At 39.2% G+C, this 23,897-nt stretch overlaps 1 protein-coding gene across 3 annotated transcripts; it reads left to right on the top strand.

The window, feature by feature from the left end:
- Positions 1–3,321: 3,321 nt before the first annotated feature.
- Positions 3,322–22,940, top strand: IFNAR1 (interferon alpha and beta receptor subunit 1). 3 transcript variants are annotated; one of them, XM_054055436.1, is made up of 11 exons: positions 3,322–3,454; positions 9,215–9,335; positions 11,089–11,282; positions 11,689–11,846; positions 13,516–13,660; positions 14,089–14,203; positions 15,051–15,250; positions 16,419–16,570; positions 17,387–17,540; positions 19,771–19,898; positions 21,317–22,940. In XM_054055436.1, the coding sequence occupies exons 1-11, from the start codon at positions 3,373–3,375 to the stop codon at positions 21,542–21,544; spliced, it is 1,677 nt and encodes a 558-aa protein (XP_053911411.1). In that variant the 5' UTR covers positions 3,322–3,372; the 3' UTR covers positions 21,545–22,940. The 3 variants fall into 3 exon arrangements, with proteins under 3 accessions (XP_053911411.1, XP_053911404.1, XP_053911415.1); XM_054055429.1 differs by having other exon boundaries at positions 19,744–19,898; XM_054055440.1 differs by having other exon boundaries at positions 19,881–19,898; positions 21,317–21,514.
- The last annotated feature ends 957 nt before the right edge of the window (positions 22,941–23,897 follow it).

The following is a 23,897-nucleotide window of genomic DNA, read 5'->3' as shown; positions in this document are numbered from 1 at the left end:
GTGAAGGCCTGTTTGGTGTTAGCCATTAACACTATGGACATATGTCATTTGCATTCCTTCTCAAGGATACTACCACCTGGAGAGCCTGAGTTGTTGTTAGGAGTGTGGCCAGTTAAGAATCATACTAGAAAATTACCATAGAATTGTTCACAGACAGCAGACTAACAGGAACATGACTCCCACTGGAAAGGAATGGCTCCTGAAAATGGCATTCTAAATATTTATGAGGTAATAAAAGCTTTTCATTTCACTCCATTTATCAAAGAACAATAGCTATGCTGAATGTTGCTTTGAAATCCTCTTGCTGAGATTTCAAGGGTACTTCAGCAATACTACCGCACTGACTTCTTTTTACAGCTTCAGAAAAAGGAAAAATAACAACCTTTGTCTTAAATGGCAATCAGTTTACACAAAATCACAAAAGAAGCTGTGGTGAAGCTGACAATATTTTGCAAATTATGTCCTACTTTGTTATTTTCATTACAACATGCTTTCTCCTCACTCATTGTCTACTGACTACATCATATGACGATTACGACCAATATGATGGCCCATACCAATTCTATTTAATAGCCTATTACTCATTCAGTTCCATTACACAATAAACAGACTTCTACATCATATATTTATTGCATTGTATATTTATTGATCCAAATAAATTAATAATGGAAACCAGGTACTAAAATTACATTGATTGTTTAAACACTCCATAAACTATTTTTAATTTAAAGAAACTGTGTTAGGTATAGGCACCTGTGGCATACTAGATAACATTAGACACTGCCCGTTTCAAAGGACATCATCATCCACAATCACTTGTCCACAGGCTTCACTGTAATGGTACCAGCCTCTCCTCCATTATCGGTCTTTTTGATAGGACACGTTTGCAGCTTTTATATCCCTCAGCTGGCTAATGCTGCATATACATTCATTCATTTACAGGAATCAATAGCATCTGCATTTCATAAGTATCTGCATTTGATACTAACAGTACCAACTTACAAAAAGGAAAATGGACATTGTGGTTATCCGTCAGTGGCCACCTCAAAAAAGAAAATCATTGAAAGGTTATCACATGAGACAAGATGATGCAAACTATAGAAATATTCTGTCTGGATCAGATTTTGCCATTTTAGATTGTACAAGTGATTTGACTGTGTCATGGACTCGAGAAGGATCCCTGCATTTATGACCCAAAATAAAGTTGATTTTGTTGATAAAGTTGATTTTATCTCACACTTCAGCAGTCAAACATTTCTTAAAACCTACAGGGCAAAAAGAATTAAAATTCCAGTTATGCATATGTTTATTAGTGTCCCAGGAGAGCCTACACCTAGTAAACATACTCCAGAGTATGTGTAGCACCTCATAGCAGAAGAGGCATCAACAGCAGCTAGGAAGACTTTAATCCAGAAGAAGGGCTGGAAGGATTGTATGCCCTCAAGCAACAAAAAACCGCAATGTTTAGAACACCTAGGATGTAGAGGGCAAAGACCGTTGCCTATCAGAGTTTCAAATCCTCATCTCTGAATACATTGCTACAACCACTTAGGAGTTTGTGGCTTTCAGGGGGTAAGAAGTGAAGGGTGAACCTTTACCTCTACCCTCCCAACCATTGCAGCTGGGCAATCTCATGAAAAACATGAAACAGAAAAAGAGAAGATGACCTCTTTGGTCATAAGATCAGATGTTCTGTCTGCAAAATGTGAGCTGGGTATAAGCCCTGTGTCAACTGTAGCATGCATACTGCACTTAATACTCACTGTATTTTTCATTTAAATATTCAAGAACTAGGGCAGACTGCACCAAGAACAAACATTTACCCTTCCCGAGGCAAGCACCCTGACTATTGAATGAGAGGAAATATGTTCCCTCTCTATGTCCCAATGCATCTTCTAGTCAGAATGGGGCATTTTTTGTGTGTGAACTGTGTGAAATGGCTCTATTGACATTAATGGGCTGGGTTGGAATAGTGGTAAGCTGAACAAGGGCCAAAGTAAAGGAGGAAACGCAAGCACTGTTGAAGACAGCATGCAAGAGTTGCACAACCACCAACCCCTGCTCTGGTGGACCGCAGTCCTCCTGGGCCTGCAGGAACCAGAATCATAGAACAGTTTGGGTTGGAAGGGACCTTAAAGATCACCCACCAAGCACCCACCCTGCCAGCACCAGGCTGCTGGTGACATAAATCAGCTTGCATTACTTAGTCCACATCCAGGAATGCAGCGGATGCTGTGTGCAGATCACGATACAGTTCTGCTTACAGCATATAAAGTGACCTTCTCGGGGAGACTCCCTACACCCACCTGGGAGGCACAGGCAGGTTAGCACAGTCCACCACTCCTTCTGCCTGTGCACTGGGGCTGAGCCTCACTGCTGCTGCTTCAGCTCACCATGAGTGCCAAGTCCCTGTGCCAGGTGAGCAGCTGTAAACAGCACTGGCCCAACAGCTGCATTGGGCAGCACTGGGTGCCCCCAACCCACCACTCTCTCTCAGAGTGAGAGGTGTGCATGTGTGTGTCAGAACCTGGGAACACAGGACATTATAGGATCACAGAATACTTTGAGTAGGAAGGGATCTTTACAGGTCACCTAGTCCAACTCTCCTGCCACGGGCAGCGACATCTTCCACTGGATCAGGCTGCTGAAAGCCTGTGTATGTCAGAACATTGGAACACGTGCCCTTATAGAACCACAGAATGCATTGAGAAGAAAGGGACCTTAAAGACTATCCAGCTCTAACCCCCTGCCATGAGCAGGGACACCTCCCATTAAATCAGGCTACCCAAGGCCTCATCCAACCTGGCCTTGAACACCTCCAGGGATGGGGCAGCCACAGCTTCCCTGGGCAACCTGTGCCAGTGCCTCAGCACCCTCACAGGAACACATTTCTTCCCAACATCTAATCTAAATGTCCCCTTTTTCAGCTTAACTCTGTTCCCCCTCATCCTACCCCTGCAGTCATTGATCACGAGCCCCTCCACAGCTTTCCTGTAGCCCTTTCAGTACTGGGAAGCTGCTCTGAGGTCTCCCCGGAGCCTTCTCCAGGCTGATCACAGAAAGATAGAATCATAGAATAGTTTGGGTTGGAAGGGACCTTAAAGCCCACCCAGTTCCAACCCCGCTGCCATGGGCAGGGACACCTCCCACTCTCCCAACAGAGCTGCTCCAGCCCTCAGATCATCTCCACAGCCTCCTCTGGCCCCGCTCCACAGCTCCTTATCTCCCCGGTGCCGAAGGACACCCGGCCTCGCCCCGTCTCCCCCCGCAGTCCCCCCGCCCCCGGCCGCGCCCTCGCCGGCAGGGAAGAGGCGGGGCGCCCCGAGACCCGCCCCGCGGCCCCAGCGCTTCCGACAGCGGCGGCCGGTGGGGATGGGGCGGGCGGCGGCGGTCTGTCTGCTCTGTGTCCTCTGTGTCTTCTGCATCCTCGCCGGGCTGCCCGGGTCATACGCAGGTGGGTCGCGGCATCGCGACATCGCGACATCATGGTGTCGCTGCATTGCGGCGTCACGGAACGCTTTGGGTTGGGAGGGACCTTAAAGCCCATCCAGTTCCGACCCCTCTGCCATAAGCAGGGACACCTCCCAGCAGATCAGGCTGCTCAAGGCCCCACCCAACCTGGCCTTGAACACCTCCAGTGATGGTGAGAGTTAAAGTTGGGGTTGTACAGCCTGGAGAAGGCTCAGAGGAGATCTTACAGCGGCCTTCCAGTGCCTGAAGGGGTTGCAGGAAAGCTGGAGAGAGACTGTTCACAGAGGCTTGTGGGGATAGGATGAGGGGCAATGGGTATAAACCGGAGAGGGGCAGATTTAGACTAGACATAAGGAGGAATTTCTTGCCCATGTGGGTGGTGAGGCACTGGCACAGGTTGCCCAGGGAAGCTGTGGATGCCCCATCCCTGTAGGTGTTCAAGGCCAGGTTGGATGGGGCCTTGGGCAGCCTGGTCTGGTGAGACGCATCCCTGCTCATAGCAGAGGAGTTGTAACTTGATGGGCTTTAAGGTCCCTTCCCACCCAAACTATTCCGTGATTCTGTGGGACAGTCACAACTTTTCTGGGCAACCTATGCTGATGTCTCACCACCTTCATCGAGAAGAATTTCTTCCCAGTGTCTACTCTGTCACGCCAAGGCGTGCAGCTGCAGGTACTGCAACTTGCATCCCACCCATCCCACAGTGCCGTGAGTGGGGAGTGTGGTCATGGAGCCCACTGTGGGGATGCAAAGGCATCCAGGCCTCGGGGACTGGGCAGGGGTGTCTGTAGGGGTACACGGGTCTCAGCTTCCATCAGGTGCCAGAGATTTTTTTCTGCAGTGAAGCAGTTGTCTTCGTCTCATCTGCTGCAGGCTTGCTTGCTGTCTGTGAATTGTATTTCTCTCCAGTTCTGTAGCGCACCTTTCTGCCCATGAAACCACTAAAGGTTATGGAATCATAGAATGGCTTGGGTCAGAAGGCATCTTAAAGATCATCATCCAGTTCCAGTCCCTCTGTCATGAGCAGGAACACCTCCCACTGGATCGGGTTGCTCAAAGCCTCATCCAACCTGACATTGAACAGGGATTGAACATCCAGGGATGGAACATCCACAACTTCCCTGGGCAAACTGCTCCAGTGCCTCACCACTCTAACAGGAAGACATTTGTTCCTAAGATCTAATCTACATCTCCCCTCTTTCAGTTTAAAACTGCTCGCCCTTGTCCTGCCCCTGCACTCCCTGATCCAGAGCCCCTCCCCAGCTTTCCTGCAGCCCCTTACAGTACACTAAGGTAGCTGTAAGGTCTCCCCAGAGCCTTCTCTTCTCCAGGCTCAACAACCCGGACTCTCAGCCTGTCATATTTGCTGTCTGCTTGGCTGTGGCTTTTTTTTTTTTTTTTTTAGTATCTCATATAACAGGCCTCCTTTCCTTGCTATGCTGAAAGGCTGAGTTCCACCCACCAGTTCTTCCAGACACTTCATATGACAGGCAGCGAACCATTGTGGTGCTGCTCTTAATGGGATTTCACCTTCACTGTGTTCTGAGAGGGGTATATTTCGGTCTTGCTAAGACTACTTTCTTCTGTTGTTGAATTGCTTTGGTTTTTTCCCTAATATTATGTAATCGTTATTGTTTTCAACTCTCATTTATTGAAAGTATCAATGTAAATTAAGTAGTGATATTTGTGAGAACAGTTTGGTGTTAGTATCTGAGTTCATTAAAATTTGATGGGGGAATGAAGGTAGGCAATTGTTCTAAAAGCTTTTCTTGTCTTTACTCTCTTTTTTCCATAATAATCTAATCTCTTATAATGTCCTCAGCACCAAAGTGTTACCGTGCTTTCGAGTGAAGAAACATGAATTAATTTAAATGTCTATCTTTCAATCATTTAGTTTAATCATTAGTAACCAGGAAGAAGCCTTGACTTTTAGATACTACTTTGCTTATCTGATTTCTAGCTAAATCACAATATTTCTCTGGTAATTAAATGTTACTCTTTCTTTCCTGGATTGCTGTTCATTGGCATTTAAGAAACTGATTTAGAGAAGAAAACACTTATTAAAAATAGGGAGTGAAAGGATAGGTGGATTACCTATGTCTGTATTATTAAGAATAAGTATCATGTTAAATCAGCCTGAATTTCTGCTATTCTAAAATAGAAAGCTGTATGGATACAGGAACTCTGATGGCACGTATTTTGGCTTAGTATTGTTTTTCAATATATATTGTGCACTCATCTCTTAAGCAAACTGCAGAAAATAATTTGTGTTAGACTGCTTCAGTATTATTTTTCCATCTCATCAAAATTACGGTTTGCTGTCAAGAGGGAAAGATGTATCAAGTGGGGACCTACCAATGATCTGTATGATAGAGCAGCATAAGCTTATTAAATCTGCTTAGAACTGAATGGGAAGAGCTCACAGTTCTTGAAGAGTAAGATTAGAATTAAGAAGTATCATGACAAACTGGAGAAATATTTCAGCAAAAAGTACAGTGGTGTTGAAACAGGAAGTGAGCAGAGCTTTGTACTTAGTCCATTGTTTATCATCCTCTATTTGTCCATATATCAATTTTAGAAAAAAAATATGTATAACATTACTGTGCCTTGTAATTTATGTGTAGAAGTTTAAGTTCTATGCGGCAGAAACCCCCAAAAGTGTTGGGGTATAGCAGTGCTAATTAGAATGAAAAGGTTAAGTCTTGTGGCTTGTCTCCATTTATTCATTTCAGCTGTAATATTGTGAATGTCTGAGGCATGGTGTTTCAATCAAATTCAGCCATGGAGAGAATGGAAGAGATAACAATGAAAGTCTTTCAGCAAGCTAGAAAATTTGACTTGAAAGGAAAACTAAAAGATTTGTTGCTGCCATTCAGTTTTCTCTTCACTGTTAGTCATGTTCAACCTAGTTTTCAAATGCGTAAAAGTCTGGTGTAAAGAATAGAGTGCTGTGACATCCACAGACAAAAGGTACATGTGCTTAGAGGAGTCATAGGTTAAACTCCGGGTTTTGCAGTCTGTAAACCCTTTGTTGTCTGTGAACTATGAGTGACAACTAAGCAAGCATCCTTGCTTTAAGGAAACTTGGATCTGTTCTGCAAAGATCTAGACCTGCAATAGAATCTACTAGGAAATCTGATTTGGGAGTTCTTTATCTTTAGTTTACAGAAAGCTTCCCCTTATCTCTAATGGTAAGGATAGTGAAATATTTCAGGAGATCAGGGGCCTATAAAAACAGGTGATGTGGTGGTGGAAACAGCAGGACTTCTCTAAAGAAAGTTTTTTTTCAGTTATGTTTTATACCAGATGAAGCCAAAAGGCTGGATGAAGTCCAGCGTTCATCCGCAGCAGCAGTTGCAGTAGAGTAGTAAAGAATAAAAATGCAAGCATATGACGACACTTCACAGTGTAGTGTTACAGCGATCTATAGTGTTTAGATCTGTATTTGATTCTGAGTTCATAAGCCAGGCAAGAGTTGAGCATTCACAGAGTCCTCAGAGAAGGAATTCCGCATATTGACTAAGCCTTCAATGAACTGGCAGTTTAATTTGTTTGCTTAGAACAGAGGGATGCTTCTGTCTTTGTGTTAAAGAGACAGCAAACAATCTTTTGCTGCTTGCATTCCCCCTGCCACTCATTAGGTGACTGTAAATCTATCATAGTCTCTCATCCATCTCCTTTTCAGGCTGCAGAGTCACAGTCCTATTCCTCCCAGTACAGAAGCTGTTCCATACCTGGGATTATCCTTGTCACCCTTCTCTGCCCTTTTCAGATTCATAGACTCATAGACTTATAGACTCATAAGTCTATGAATTTCATTTTAGAGTTGCTATTCATTGCAAAAACTATTTTGTGTTTTACATGATGACCAAGCCTTCTTTATAAAAAGGAAACGTGCATGGAAGAGCGATCAAGAAACGGAGGTCTGCAAAGTCATTTTGGAGAATAAAGTTCAAGTGGTATCCACAGACTACTGACTTCTGGCAGTAACTCCTGAAAGCACAAAACTAGAAATGAAAATAATTCAATAAAACCTCATGGATTCCACTATAGAATTTATTTCCACAATTAATTCTATAGGATAAGAATATATTCTTATCTATATTCATATTCATAGGATAACTTGTTTGATGTGCAGACTTTTTGCCAGGGTGCAGTAGGATGTATTTGTTCTGTTTTCTTCCAAATGTAATCAAATATTAGACTGACATCAAAAAGCAATTTCAGACTGATGATCACTAATGCAGGTTTTTAGAAGTTGTAGCCATTGGGGAGTGGTTAACAGTGTAACACACAACTGGTTAAAATAGGAAAGTCAAGTCAGAGAGGTTTGTGGTGGTTTATCTTTTTTATTACTTTGATTATTTTGTTTCTCTGACATGTTACAAGTTGGAAGTGCATTCTTAGTCACAGGACAGAGGTATGCACTGCCTGAATTGTACGGAGCCTGGGTTGTCAAAGATACCTGGCATAGGATACCAGGCAGAAGGACTTTGAAGTTCAACCTCTGTAAATCTGGGTATGGCGGCTTAGTTGGTGGTTTTGATGTCATTTCAGTGACCTCTGCTTGAGGTTTCCTCACTTCATGTGTATTCCCTGTGCCTTCACGCTGTTCCCCTTTGCTCAGCAAGCCACAATCTTCGTTTAGTTTCTAGTACTCAAAAACTTCTGAGACCAAACTTTCAGCCCTTGTAACTCCATAGCCTTGCTGCTTTGAAGCAGTGCCACAGGCTGCTGTGAAATAATTCAAAGCAAAATGTGCCTTATAAATAGCCAGATAAATTTCAGTTTTTGCAAGTATCAGAATAATTCTTTGTTACTGTCATCTGTCCTCTGATGCCTGAATTAAATACTGAGTGGGGCACTTAGGATTCTGCATATCTTAAAGTTTACGGTAAAGAAGTCTTCTCTTGGAGGTGGAATATAGGGTAATTATGGGGCAATTGGGGTTTCTTGGGGTTTTTTAATTAACTATTTTGAGAGGTGGAAAATAAAGAGGAAAGAGAGCTATCCTGCAGATGATTCTAGTGTGCACACTTTCCTCCTGTTTGGAATCTGCCTCTTAAGCTTTCTTGCGGTCTGGTCCTTTCCTTGATGTTGTGGGAATTCTTATGTGCATCTTGAGACTTAGCCCTTGCCCTCCGTCAGTCATTTTACGCACTGCTTTTTGTGTAAAAGAAAACAGAGGAGATTACCATGAGCAAGATACAAGATCCTGCTATGTGGTAAAGCCTGACTGCAAGGGAACTCTGTTTGATATGTTGAATTTATGACAGTAACATGTGACATCAAACCTGCCATGCTCAGTCTGTTCTGCAACTGTGAAATGACAATATTTAGTCAGTCCTTACCACTTTGCAGCCGAGACCCAAATGTTGGATCCAAGCAATAAAATACTGATATAAAAGCATTTAGGCTTACGATCGACCTATGAGAGTGAACACAGGCCTTGAATATTACAACTGTATATACTTCTTTTTGAAGGTTTGTGCAGAGAAAGACCTTAAGCACAGAGGGAATAACCGTGTAGTCAAATAGGCAAAGGAGCTACCTGATGCGCAGCTCCTGAGCTATGTATTGAAGTGCTGTTTCAGTAGCATGGGGTTTTCCTAAGTCTTATGTTTATTGTTATTTCATTTCACCAGAACTCTACCTCTTTTTTAACAAAACTAAGTTGTTCTTAAGTTATGAACAAACTATTTATCCCAATCTTTATATATACCTTTATGTTACTTTCTTGTAGGCCAAACTAATCTGAAGAGTCCACAGGATATTCAAGTCTATGCTGTAAATACAAATTTCACTCTAAGGTGGAACTACACTGGGAATGATACTGATGTGACATTTTCAGCAGAATACCGGTGGTAAGTAGTAACTTTATTCTGAGCCAGAACTGTCTGACACTTATTTATGTAGAAGAGCATATTAATTAATTATTATGCTTCTTGATACTGCCATGTAAAACTTCTAGAGACTTTTTGAAATCCAGAAAGTAGAGTCCAGGAAAATTAAGTCTTGAAATAAAGTGGAATACTAATAGTAGTGTCCTTCGTTTGACTGTTCAATATGCAGTATTATTTTGTTGACTGATAGTGACATGTTCTAAATACAGAACACACTTCATAGCGATGCTTATCACTAGAGTGGTTCTTTGAGAAGATTAACTGGTACACTTAGAAAAATAGTATTTGGTTTTATTTAATCTCTGTTTTGGTGTTTCTTTGTTTTTTTTAATTATGCTTCGTGTGTCCATGCACATAGAATTTGGGAGAATTTTCAGTGTAGTTTTGAATCATTTGTCAGTGTTTATGAATCAAGATTTCTCATCTGGAAATTTTAATCACCAGATGAAACCATTTAATATTTGTTCTGAAATGTTTGCTTTCAATTGTTACATATACCAATATTTATGTATGCATATAGATATACATTTGGTATTTTGTAGCACTTCCCTGCCAAGTAGAATCATAGAATCGTAGAATAGTTAGGGTTGGGAGCGACCTTAAAGATAATCTAGTTCCAACCCCCCTGCCATGGGCAGGGACACCTCCCACAAGATCAGGCTGCCCAAGGCCTCATCCAGCCTGGCCTTGAACACCTCCAAGGATGTCTCAACACCCTCATTGTGAAGAAATTCCTCCTTATGTCTAGTCTAAATCTGCCCCTCTCCAGCTTGTAGCCATTGCCCCTCATCCTATCACTACAAGCCTTTGTAAAAAGTCCCTCTCCAGCTTTCTTGTAGCCCCTTCAGGTGCTGGAAAAGTAAATATTTTAAAAAAACACTTGTAAGACAAAATCACTTAAGTTCTTGGTTTTAAGATTTCCTAATGTATGATTTTGGAATTAAAAAAAAAACAACCACAAACAACAAAAAAAAAACCCAAAAAAACCCACAAACCTAAATATAGCTTGCCTTCTTTATTTAAAAAAACATAATACTGATCTGAAAGATAAGAGTTGAGGATAAACAATTACTACCTCAAGTCTGTGCCTGGTCTTTTTGGCCAGAACGTTTTTGATCTCTATATGAAATGTCTCTTTCTTAAATAAGGTATGGGTGTCTCTTAACATGGAAGAAAAATAGCCTCTGTGGAGCTAATTATTCCAACACTTTTGCTCAACTCCAGTTTTCTCCCTTGTGTTTTTCTTTTCCTCTAATCTACATTCCTTGCTAATGTTAAAACTGGGGAGTATGGGGGGTGTGATCTTATGCTCTTTTAAACACTTCTTGCCATCATGACTTTTAAATTTCTTCCAATGAATTATAAAATACTTGCCAGGCTAGGACTGTGTACTAAGGATGTGATTCCAGATTTTGACAGTTCTTCGATGCTGTTTCCTGACACTGTGTGTTTACATGGAGAATAAAGCAAACTGTCATCATACTTTGCAGACTCATAGTTAACCTTTGGTAATAAGAATAAATTAATAGGTTAAATTACTTAATTAAATTGTCATATGAATTCCGGATAACTAAGTAGATAATGCTAATTACACTGATTCTGGTGATAAAACAACATTAAATGGTGTGACATTAGCAGTAAGAAGAAAAGGAAGAAGAATCTCAAGACTTAAATTGTGTATTGGTTTTATTTTGGGGTGTTTTCTTTCTTGCAGGTTTGAAGATTTTGAGCCAAGTGAAACAGAATGGAAGGAGTTGCGTGGGTGTCAAAATGTTACTCACACAGAATGTGACTTTTCCTCAGCAATAACCAAATACGATGATATACATCATTTGCGTATAAGGGCTAAAAGAAGGGAAGAAGTATCTCCATGGTCTAGCATTTTTGAAATGATTCCTTGTTTTATAGGTATGAGCTCCATGAATCATTTCAAAATGTTATAGTATAGTGTGGTACTAAAGCCTTCCCTCGCTATTGAATTGATTTGTTCAATCTAGGTTCCTTGTTTTAGAATAACTTATACTGATTTTCACTGCAGATTCTGGAAAACATTCACTAGTAATATTGTATTTTAACTCTACTGCTTTTAGAACCAGGTAATGATGTTGGCTGTTGAGGTAGATTTCTGTTAGATAACTGCCTAAGATTCATGAAAACTAAGATCCTATTAGTGTGAACTTGTTACTGCCTCAAAAGAATTAAAAATAAGATATTATATGTAGTTACTCTGGTTTTATTAATGTAAATTACTTTTTTGGTGTTTTTTTTTCTTTAAATAGTCATGCTTGACTACTTTTTTGTTTAATATTTGCAGCTCAGATTGGTCCCCCAGGAATAGAGTTGCAGTCTACAAATGGAGTCATAAAAATTAAAGTTTCTTCTCCAGAAGCAAATCAGGACCAAAAAATGTGGATAAACGATCTAATTTTTAATTATAATCTAGTTATCTGGGAAAATTCATCAAATGCAGAGGTTTGATCACTTTTTTCTAACTTTTTTAACCTTAGCATAACTGTCAGAGATGCACCCTACCTACAGAGACGTATTTGCTTAATGCTCTGAAATGGAATTATTTAGTGATGTACCTGTGTATAACTGTGTTGTGGTTTAGCCCCAAGCTGGTGACAAAGAACCACAGTGGCCACTCACTCACTTATCTTTCCCCCACCCCCACCCTGTGGGATGAGATGAGAAATAGAAATGAAAAGGTACAACCCGTGGGTTGGGATAAAAAAAGTTTAACAGAGCCGCAAAGGAAGAGAAAATACGACAATAATTAAAACAGTAAAAGAACATACAAAATGACTGAGCGACACTGGAAAATTGCTCACTGCCCAGGAACTGATGACCACCCATGTTTATGATCTCAAAGCCCCCAGCCATGCCCTGCAGCCGCACACCTAAGCCGCTGCAAAACCCAGCTGTGAAACGCCTCAGCACTATGAATCGAGTTCAAAAACCATACCCCTGCTAAGTACCCCCATTATATGCTGAGCTTGTCATCAGGGTATTGAATATCCCTTGGACAGTTTGGGTCAGCTGCCTGCCTGTGTCCATCCCCAGCTTCTTGTGAAAATTAACTCTTTGCCCACTAAACCCAGGAAATTAACCCTTTCCCAGCCTGAACCAGGACAAACTGTTGCTATGCAATTTAAAAGCTGGGAGGAGGTATTTTCTTGATTGTTTTGTTTTTACTAGAGGATTGTGTTAGGTATTTTGTGATAAGAGTTTTGCATTTCTGTTAAATGCTGGAGCCGCTTTCCTATGCATGAGGAAGGAGGTGAAACCATCTTAGATGTTGAGATGCTGGAGCAGGACCCACCCTTAGCCAGCAGGAACAAGGAGGGGAAGTTCAAGGCAGTGGGAAGAATTGTTTACAGTAAAGCATAGTATAGGGGAGAGGTAAGAGGCTAGCTGGATCTTACTGAGACCATATATATTTAGCTTAACTGCAGGTGTCAGAACAGTGTCCTGTGTCATTAACTAGGTTCTTTGGGTTTATTCTCTAGGTTTGGGTTTTTTAGGGATTCTTTTGAGGTCCTGTAACTGTGAACTAGTTTCCAAGGCGTAATGTGTCTTGCACAGCAGATATAGCTATTCAATAAAGACCAAGGTGTCTCTTTTTTTTTCATCCTTTTAGGCAACAGGTGCCAGTTAGAATAAGGTAGGAATTTAATAGGTACATAATTATTATGCGTCAGAGGGGGAAGAAGGCTTTAAGTTAAAGACAAGCTATGAACAAAGATCGGTCATTGAAAAGTCTGGTAAACCAAAAGCAGGGAGGCAGCAGGAGGTGTTCGTTCAATGAATGGAGGGATGGAAGTGTACTATTTCTATTCCGAGTATGTGCCTGAATAATTGTGTGGCGAGTTATTGGTCATATAGAGCAGTGCTGCAATCCCTCCCCACTTTTGTGCATTAAAGGAGCATGACATGTTCCTTCTTCTCAATCACATGGCTAAGTTGGAAACTTCCCTTTACACTTATCCAGCTCATATATTGTCATTTATTCCCTAAATTAGCATTTTTAGTGGCATATTCTATAAATAGGCTGAAACCTGGGAAGAAAAAATACTTTCACAAATCAGCTTTTCAGGAGGAACAGTTATTTTCATATATTGTTTCCAATTGTTTCTTATAGTTCAGAAGTCAAAGAATTGTTCCTGTGCAGATAATTGATGATCTTGCACCAGACACTACCTATTGTTTGAAAGTTCAAGCAATTATTCCTCTGGAGTCGCAAGGCTTATTCAGTCCCACTCATTGTATAAAAACTACCCGTAAAGGTATGGAGTAAAATTGTTGTATCTTAAAATGATTACTTCTGTTTAAACTGTTGGGAAAGAAATAACAGCATGGAAATGTAGGAAGTCAAACATTAGATTGAACGGATGGTACATCAAAATTACTTTATGTTTATGTTTACACATTTTTCTTGTTACATTACTGCTGAACCAGTTAATTTCTACTATTCTCACTGTTTCTGTACCTTTTTTTTCTGAATTTAACTATTTTTTTACTTAAGGCTTAATATGCTGTATATATCTCAGACTTTGATTTGCCATCTTTATAATGAAAACAGACAAATATTTTTAATTAATGAAAGTGTACCGTGACCATTTACATCAGAAATGCTCATTCAGTGGGAAATTGCTGTATATAACATAAAGCTTTTCAGTAACTGTGGATTTCCTTTTCTGTTCATTTTGAGCAGTGAATGACCTACTCTGTGCAACAAATTTGAGGGTTTTTGCTTTGAATATGGAATTTCATCTGCATTGGAATAATCAATATAAACAACACGTCAGCTACAATGTACAGTATCTCTTGTGAGTTAAACAATTTCCATATCTCTGTTTAAACAGTTTATGTCATTCCAAATGCCACCCATTGTATTTTGCAAAGAGTTACGAGAAGTTAAAGTGAAATACATAGCAAAAGTCGCTTAGTGTATTCATTGAAACATTGGGTACCTCAGTACCAGTATGACTGGAGACAGTGTGGCTTTTAAAAGGATTGCATATAACATCATATTCTAGAATTTCACCATACTAAGCTTCTTTTAAGAGTTTTAAATACGTGATAGGATTGACTGCTAAATATATGCTAAGTAATATTTTTAAAAGATGTGAAGTTTGCATCGCTTCATATCTTTTGAATATGAAGAAATTTAAATGACAAGCAAAAATGCAGATGTTCCAGGTTTCAATTGTCAGCATATTTGATTACTTCTGATCAGATCCCAACATGGCAAAAAACCCCATCACGTCTATAAGCCTCTATCTTAATATCTGATTGTTGCATAAATATTGTGGCCAGCGTCTAAATGAAGAGGAGAGATACCTCTAGCATTCTTTTGGAATTCTGTTGGCATGACAGAAAAATTAGCAACTTAATAGAACTATATGAAAAGTCTTAATTTGGATTTTTTAGAAATTTCTAAAACAGATATATAGTTTTTCTGTTGAGCCTTGTTTGAAACACTAATTTGTATTTTCTGACCCAGTTAACTTCATTGTTTCAGTTACAAAAGAAAAAAAAAGTATTCCAAATATGAGAAACTTCTAAGATGCCCATTCATCCAAAAATACAAAAAAAGTTAGCACAAGTGAATATGCTTATTTTTTTAAGAGTTCAAGGATCTCATATCAAAAACTATTAAAATATCTCTTGCAGTGCGTATCTAAAGATGCTTTACGATGATCACTCAGTGAAGTGGCTCAATGTGCCTGGATGTGAAAACATCACTGATACACAATGCAATTTCTCATCTGTCATCACTGCTGTTTCTATAATTTACCTCCGTGTGCAGGCCATGGGCGAATATAATAAATCTTGTTTGTCTAAAGAAATAAAAGTAGATCCTCTGATAACAAGTAAGAAAATGTACTTTCTTAAATTTTAATTTCTCAGCAAACTTGTGCCTCGTGCTGTTATTTGCTAAATGAATGAAACTGAATACATTGTTCCCCTACAGAAACTGTTCCGGTTCTGGCTTTGTCAACTTAACCAGGGGTTTTTCCATGGTCTTGTCTATTCAGTGCAGCCAGTATTTCACTATATTTAGAGTCGTATTTGCTTTACAAAATTAAATTGCAAAGCATTGTATGACACCTTATAATCTCACTGTATACTACGTTAATCATGGTGTGAGATTGCACTAGAAATACCCCTAGTTGGACTTTTGCCATTGACAGAGAGCAGAGAAAAACTATGCCAAAGTCAAATAATTTTAGAATCTGCCTCTGCTTTGCCTCTCCTTGTTCTCTCTAGCCTTGTACAGTGCACCCCTGAATTTTGTGCTGAAGCGATAGATATTGTATTGACATACAACCCTGAAGAGCTTCATGAGAATGCAGTCTTCAATGATAGTGACTTTTAAGTCAAAAGTTGTAACACTCTCCAGAGTGAAATTACAGTAATTTTTATCTTTTTTTGCACTTTTTTTGAATTTTGTGAAAAATGAGAGCTTGCTAAAATGTTTGATGTCAAAAAAAGTTATCAATCATAAACATTTCTTGAAGTTTATCACATATGTAGGATAATATTCCATTGCCTTCCATATTGAAGTAGGAATCAATAGCTGTTCTGTATTTCAGCTGTCCCTTGTCCCTGCTCTTGGCAATTATACATAATTCTTTAGTAAGATTATGGTGATGTAGGTAAATAATTCAGCAATAAAAAAATCAAACCTGTTATGCTTCTCACTTTTCTGCTACATTATAACTGTGAAAGAGGGTATACATGAAAAAGAGGGTCCCTATCCCGATGAGGTCAATGGTTTCGCTTTGACTTGCAGTGTTAATTCCACTGTCTGTGTATTTCACGTCACTGAAATTTGCAGAAGCAGCACATGAACATAGGAAAAGTCTTGAAATATTTCTCAGGACTCAAGAATCTGAATAAAGCTATTAGTCAAGTTAGGCTTCGAAGTATATGTTCCTTAAAAATTGTTGTAGATTTTAATTACAGTATTTTATGCAATATTTTTATTTGTATTCTTTCAGCCTTATTTTTAATTTATTTTTTTTTTAATGTCTCAAGATGAAATTGGCCCTCCTAGTATAAAGTTGGACATCAGTGATGCTTTGCTCCATATCCAGATTTCTCCTCCAGGATCTCAGGGAGAGGTCATGAGGCAACATTATGATTTGTCTTACCGGGTTCTGTATTGGAAGAATTCATCACATAATGCGGTATGAACTTGTTAAATGCTTGAAACAGTACAAAAAATTTGTTGTGACTTAAAAACTGGGTTGGACTTCTCAAAAAGCTTATTTTCAAAAGAGTCCCATATACTATGTATCAGTCATGTAATCAATTTTTTCTTCTTCTTAAACATTCCTTAAAAAATCTGGTCAAAATTACTTTTATAATAAAGTAAATGAGATTTTACCCTTTTTCCATTTATGTAGCTATATGTGATGATTTGTAGAATTGCACCAAGTTGTGTTCAGGCTACAAAATGGCTCACTTCTGAATAGAGGTTATAGGGTTCTTATGATGCTGGCTGTCTTATTGTATGATCCTGTGCACTGTCTTAATTCATGTAGCTTCTAGCCTCTCAAATTCTTTTCTTTCTGTATTTGCAGTTTCATAGCTATATGTATCATAAAACCATGCAGTCTTGCATGCTTTTATCTCACATATTTAATGTCTCTTTCCCTATTCTGTCAATTCTGGTTATAATAAAATATTTTACTGTAATTTGTAAATGTGTATGTGTAAATGCATTGGAGAAGAGAAGAAAAACTGCAACAGGAAGAAGTTTCATTTTGCACATAGCTTTGAACTGTAAAACTTCGGTAGAGTGAAAGCAGTGGTTGTTGCCTGTAGGTATTTCCTGAATGTTCTTGTGTAGGAGACAGTTACGTGGTTTATTTTATTTTATTTAATCCAAGTGCAGAATGGTGTCAGACTTCTTACAGAATTACTACTTCATCAGAGGCCAGGGTTCTAGAAATGTTTCTACTATTTATATGCATCTTATTCTTCCAATTTTTCCTTTTCAGGAAGGAATCCAAATGAAAGAGACAAAACAGACGATAGGGACAGTCCCTAATCTAACATCCTTGACTTTGTACTGTGTAAAAGTACAAGCATTCTCAAAAGCTTACAACAAAAGCAGTCCTTTCAGTAAAGAGGAATGCATCAAAACACCTGGAGGTAAGAAGAGCTTGGGAATTCTTATACCTCTGGAAGTAAAATTGTTAACCGTTCATTTACAAGTCTGACTAGTTAAAATATGTTTGCAGCATGACTTAATGGCCTCGCAGAGTTAACACCTAGTTGGGCAGAGATCCATATCAGCAGTCAGTCATTGCTGCTCTGTGTTCTCTCCGTAACTAAACTAATGAACTGCTTCTGTTCTGACCTGGTCAAAGTTACATTCTGGTTATTCCGCAACACAACTCAGTTTAGAAATCATCTCAGGTTAATCATTATCAGGATTGTGAATTAAACTTAGGTCTGTACAGTGACTTCTTAATAGTCAAGCCTTAATTCTCAGTACTTTTAAGATGTTTTTAGTAGGGTGCAAGGAATCACTAAATGCTGTGTTTTCAAGAATATTTTCTTCTGGAAATTGTCTTAATTCTTCTGTTAATTATTTTTAAAAATCCTCTGCTAAAGTGTGAGGAGACAAATCATTGGACTCATAGCTGGAAGCTCACTTTTATGCAAAAGGAGAATACATCTGTAAATGGATTACAATCACTGAGAACATAAGAGTATGCTACCTGTTGAATGTAATCTGGCCAATTATCTTCTATTAACAGGCTGTAACACTAGAACAATTACTGGATATGCAAACTGATTTAAAGTTAAGAAAACCTAATGATAGTAATGCAACTTTCTCACATCTTCAGCTCTTATGATTTGTTTATATTGTAGTCCTCACTGCTTTCTCTTTATCAAACCTAACAAGAAAGAAATGTTACCTTTTTTTAGCTTCATAAGATACATTCTTCAATCTATTTTACTAGTTAGTTATTAGTCTTCTCCATATCCGTCTGTTTTAATGAGCCTGTTGGGACCAAGCAGTGCATTCAAGAGACTGTATTGAGAGACGCAGTTGTACAGATGATTTCCCTATGCTTCCCATATGTTCTAATATCCCAATTTGGAAGTCTTTGATTTTTTTGATCATTCATACTAACTGGAAATAGAGATAAAAAGACCTTATTGTCTCATCTTGATTATTTTTAAAGTGTTTTCTGGCATGTTTTATTTTTAGTATGTTTGAACTCCCTTCAGTTTGTTTGTTAGGGATTGTGCCAGAGAATAAAGAAGGGAAGAAGGCAGAAGGAGGCCTGCAAGGCTTTTGAACTTAAGCACTGAATAGCTTATGGTGATTCAGAAAGAAGGTTTCTTTGACTACAGTAATTTACTATCAAAAGCTGGATTCCATCATGTAAGCTCCTTCTGCTGTAAGGTCCCAACCTTAAGTCATGGAACTGAGCCTAGTCTGGTAGAAGGTTTTCCACAGTTCCTGGGTTAATACAGGAATGCAGGACCATAAACTGCCAGAATGTTTTGGGTTGGAAGGCACCTTAAAAATCATCCAGTTCCAATCCCCCTGCCATGGGCAGGGATACTAGATCGGGTTGCTCAAAGCCTCATCCAACCTGGCCTTGAACGCTTTCAGTCACAGGGCATGAACAGGTTCTCTGGGCAACCTGTTACAGTGCGTCATCACCCTCACAGTAAAAAATTTCTTCCTTGTGTCCAGTCTAAACCTACAGTCTTGCAGTTTAATACCATTACTTTGTCCTGTCACTAAATGCTTTGGTTAAAAGTGTCTGTCTTTCTTACAAGCCCCTTTTAAATATTGAAAGGCTGCAATAAGAGGTCTCCCTGGAGCCTTCTCTTCTCCAGGTTGTAGTAACTTACTTCACTGTAGTAATTGCCCATTCTTACTCCATAGCCTGTAGGTATTCCTACTTCTATATCACTGCAGTTTTAAAGGAAAGAGCTCTATTAATTATATATTGTGTTCCTTGGGGTTAGACACTGTACACAAGCAATAGCACAATTCATCAAGTGTTTCATGGTAGCTTTCAGTGTGCAGCCTTTTTGTCCTGGTATCAAATAGTGGCGTATAACTGGGAATACGCAGATCTTCATTCTGATCCTGTCTGCAAATGCCTCTGTTCTTACACTAGACAAATATTTTGTGATGCATTTTTAATAAAAATTATCTAAGTTACTGAAATGGCATAATTTTTGTAACGATCATCGTGGCTGGGTATAGTACTGTAGAAATGCAAAACTTTATGATAAATAATATTAGCAAATTTGGAGATAATCTGTTCTTTAATCTTTGTAGTTTATGACTACCTAAACTGAATTGGTTTTATTCACTTTTTAGATAAAATTTTACCTCTGATTGTTTTAGCAACATTTGTAACTGCCCTGGTTGTTGTCTTGCTTGTGGCTGCACTGCTTAGTTTTGCCCTGTATCAAGCCTACAATAAAATCAAATACGTGTTTTTTCCATCATGCCAGCCTCCTTTGAACATAGAGGTAAGATAAGATTTTTTTTTCTCATTTATTAAACGTATATTTTTAGAAAAATAAACAGAAAATATTATGAAAAAGGGTTTGTCTGTTATCTTGTGGCCTAATGGGTATGCCAAGATTAATTGTGTGGGTTTTAACAAAGTACAGGAATTCCTATGAAAAAAACGGGTAGCATCAATTTCTAGAAATCTGTGATTAACAAGTATTTTAACTTTTTTCTTCTGTCTGTGCAAAAGTGTTGGTAACTATCCTTCGTTCCAGAGAGTGTGCATGTCTACCTAATGTGATAATGTGCTTTTGTCCTGCTACATGAGACCAGAGATATTTTCTCATTGTGTTATCTGGAAGAGCATGCTCTTGCCTTTTTGCCATCCTTTACAAACCTAGAGGAGGCAAAACTGCAAGCCCAGTCTTTAGAGGAAATTTTGGTGTAGCAGGCAGCAAATGCTTCTACCTTCTACTGACCTAGCAGCCTGGATGGTCTGAAAAAGAGCAGATGTTGTCCCATTTCCAGCTCAGTTTGGCACAGGTAGTACTTAGAAGGGATCCTGTTCTGGAATGAACAGGGCAACAGGCAAGTGTAGGTATATTTTGAAATGTAGCAAAAGTTGCTTTTCACTGTGTGTTCTTTTGTGTCTCTCATTGATTTTGAGCAGTGTGCAGCCTTCTGTGTTACTTTCTCACTGAAGCTTTTAGGATGTGTAGTATAGAAAGCTTATTGAATAAAGTTCTCATTTAAAACCAGTCTCGTAGGTTACAAGGGCTAATCTGAATTTAATTTATTTGTAAGGCGGCATTTTAGCTGGTTTGTTCAGTAGAATACTGATAGCATAATTAATGCAATGCATATTTCGAACCTGTTGTGATAGATTTGATATAAATGACCATTCCAGAGAACAGATTTAATGTATGTAGGATAGTCAGTGGTGCCCTGCTGAGAGCTTCATAAGGCTTGGTATCCTGCTGCAGCAGCTGACTTTCTGTTTCTTCTTTCAAACCTTGCTTTATAACTGGTCATAATTTGTTGACTTTGCAAACACACCTGTCATCCCCATGCTACACATGATCTTTGAAAGTGTTCCAAATGAAGATATTCCTTTAGTTCTTCTGTGGCGTCATAAGGCTGTAATCAATGAAATACTGCTATTCTCTAGACAATTGACAACTATGAGCATAGCAAAAGAGTTAAGATTAATGTTAGAGCCATTCTTTAGTGTTCGGTTACATGAATGCAACTAAACTTGATCCTAACTTTAAGTTTGTGAACTTAGGGAAACAGATGGCGTATTTTAAGTAGAAAACGTCATGATGCTACTGAATACAATAAACCAAATTTGTGCGGCTGTGGTGTTAAGCAAAATCATTATTTAGGTATTATGTACAAATGTTCATCTCTTTCTTTTCTGCTTCTCTTTTTGCAGGGTTTTGGAGAACAGGTCTTTATCAGTCCTTATCTGTCAACTACTGAAGAACAAATAGAAAATTGTTTTATAATCGAGACTAACATTACAGAAGAAGTAAATCAAATTGATTTTAAAGACTACAAACATTCTAAGCAGAGCAGTCGAGATTCAGGGAATTATTCTAATGATGACAATAATTCAGGCAATAAAGTGTCAGAAGAAACGCTAGAAAAGGGAACAGTATAACTTCTAAGAAAATAAAATTCATATATGGGACTGGCAGTGTGATAAACACTTAAAACTTTTTTATTATGAAAGTCACAGCCTAAGGAAGAATGTGACTTTGGGGTATTTGTCTTCACATTTCCAAATCTGCATGTTGTTGGTGGAAAGTTACGTACACTCTCTGCTGCATGCTGACTGAAGATAAAACACGATTGACTCCTCGTTCCTTACACCATTTTGACTGACTTTTCATCATACGATAAAAAGAATACCATCTGTGTAAAGAGGAGCAGATCTTTACATTTTATATACTTGAACCTGATAACCTCAGTGAGAGCCTACTCTGTTCCACAAGAAGAGTTTCTCGCTATCTTAAAGGTTTGCTTTCAATGCCAATGCGTACTGTAACAGAAGCCTTTAATCCCAGTATTGAATCTTGTGATGTTTACACAGGCAGAAGGAAATTGATGCTGGATACAATTTTAAGAACTCTTGTGGCATTCTCTTCCAGCCCCCTCAAGGGCTCAGGTGTCCACAGCAAAAGATACAAAGAGACCAACAGTAGCCACTGCGAGGTGGCTTCTCTGAGCCTCCTTGTTGAATTCCTTGTAGGCATGACTGTGGGATGCTCGCAGTGCCCAGCTGCTTGTTCACGTGCCTGTGTCTCTGCATCAGAGCGCTCTCCTCCCACAGCACTTAGTAATCTGGGCCAGTATGGGTAAGGGAAAAGGCAGGAAGGAGGTTCACTTTACTTTATAGTAAACAAAAATATCATGGTGCAAACTCTCTGTAAATAGAGGTTGGTTCAGATTGTTTTGCAAGGCATTTAGGATAAAAAGCAACAAACATCCAGGCCAAATGTACCTTGCAAGAAGAAACTAAGTCATATTCTTACTTCAATAACAAGGCATTAAAGGTACATTCTCAATTATTTTTTTCCTGTGGCTGGATAACCAGAAGCATAAAGTACTTCTAATTAAATTGTGTTTAGAAACATGAATCTCTTTTAACAAGGCAGAAACTCCTTTCTGTAATTAGAAGGATGCCAGCTGAGTTTAGAAAATGCCTTTTAACAAATGTGAGGATGCTCATCATTCAAAGCTTTTTCAGCTTAGTTTCATTTTGCCAACAGACTTTTCTTTGTACAAATTATAAGGATATGCTGCAATAATTTTTCAGTTTGTATACCACTCCCTTCTTATGAAGTAATTTTTTAAAAGTAGCTTATTTTTTTATGAAGGAATTGATTTATAGTAAACTGTTTTTTAACTTCTTGTGGGCTGTTGGTTATTGTAACAAGCAACCATTGCTGTTTATATATTTTTATTATTACTTTGAAGATGTGATCTAATTTTATAAATTTTATGTCCCTATGTTCATTACAGAGTGTAATAAATGTTGCACATTTTCTTCTTTATCCGTTTCTTGATTCTATCCATTTTTGACCTACTGACATTGAAGCTACATCATGGGTACTTAGGAAGTTTCTATGAGTCTTCAGTCAATGTTAGGGGAAGCAGTTGAGATCTGCAGAGGAGGACCTGCGGTGGATGGCTATGTTCTATTCTTCCTGTCAGTACAGGTATTTTTTTGAACGCATGCCAGTGAGTATTTTCAGTTAAGAGGAAATTCACAGGTACAGCAGTACCTGGTAACGGAGCATTTGATGTAAATGAAGAAATGTAGGTAAGTGTTGGGGCGTATATGCCTTTCTTAGGGATTGATGACTTTAATGACCTACCTTTACTCAGCACTGGTGAGGCCATACCTGGAGCACTGTGTCAAGTTCTGGGCTCCCCAGCACAAGAGAGACATGGACACGCTGGAGAGAGTCCAGTGAAGGGCCACAAATGTGATGGACTGGAGCATCTGTCTTAAGGGGAAAGGCTGGGAGAGCTAGGACTGTTCAGCCTGGAGAAGAGAAGGCTCAGGGCATCTCACCAATGTATATAAACACCTAATGGGAGGGTGCAAAGAGGATGCAGCCAGGCTCTTCTCAGTGCTGCCCAGTGGCAGGACCAGAGGCAATGGGAACAAACGGAAACATGGGAGATTTGCTCTGAATATCAAGAAATGCTTTCTCACTGTGAGGGTGACTGAGCACAGGTTTTCCAGGGTGTTATGGAGTCTCCATCCTTGGAGATACTCAAAAGCCATCTTAATGCCCGGGCAGTTCTGCTGTAGGCAGCTCTGCTTGATCAAGGGGGTGGAGCAGATGTTCTCCAGAGCTCTCTTCCAACCTCAACCCTTCTGTTATTCTCTCTGGGCACTATTGCAAAACATTTCAATAGTGAACTAAGCCAGTTTTTGTTCTATTCTTTTTTTTAATTTTTTTTTCAGATGTTCTGTCAAGGTCTCATTAGGTGTAGTTGCA

Source organism: Cuculus canorus, chromosome 1 (assembly GCF_017976375.1).
Source record: "Cuculus canorus isolate bCucCan1 chromosome 1, bCucCan1.pri, whole genome shotgun sequence".
In the NCBI taxonomy this organism is placed as follows: Eukaryota; Metazoa; Chordata; class Aves; order Cuculiformes; family Cuculidae; genus Cuculus; species Cuculus canorus.
The sequence above is the reverse complement of the archived record's forward strand: the minus strand, read 5'-3'. Positions and strand labels throughout refer to the sequence as shown.

Coding starts and splice junctions, on each gene's coding strand:
- IFNAR1 (XM_054055429.1), top strand. CDS start 3,373: ATGGGGCGGGCGGCGGCGGTCTGTCTGCTCTGTGTCCTCTGTGTCTTC. Junction 9,336..11,088: donor TTTTCAGCAGAATACCGGTG/GTAAGTAGTAAC, acceptor TCTTTCTTGCAG/GTTTGAAGATTTTGAGCCAA. Junction 11,283..11,688: donor AATGATTCCTTGTTTTATAG/GTATGAGCTCCA, acceptor TAATATTTGCAG/CTCAGATTGGTCCCCCAGGA.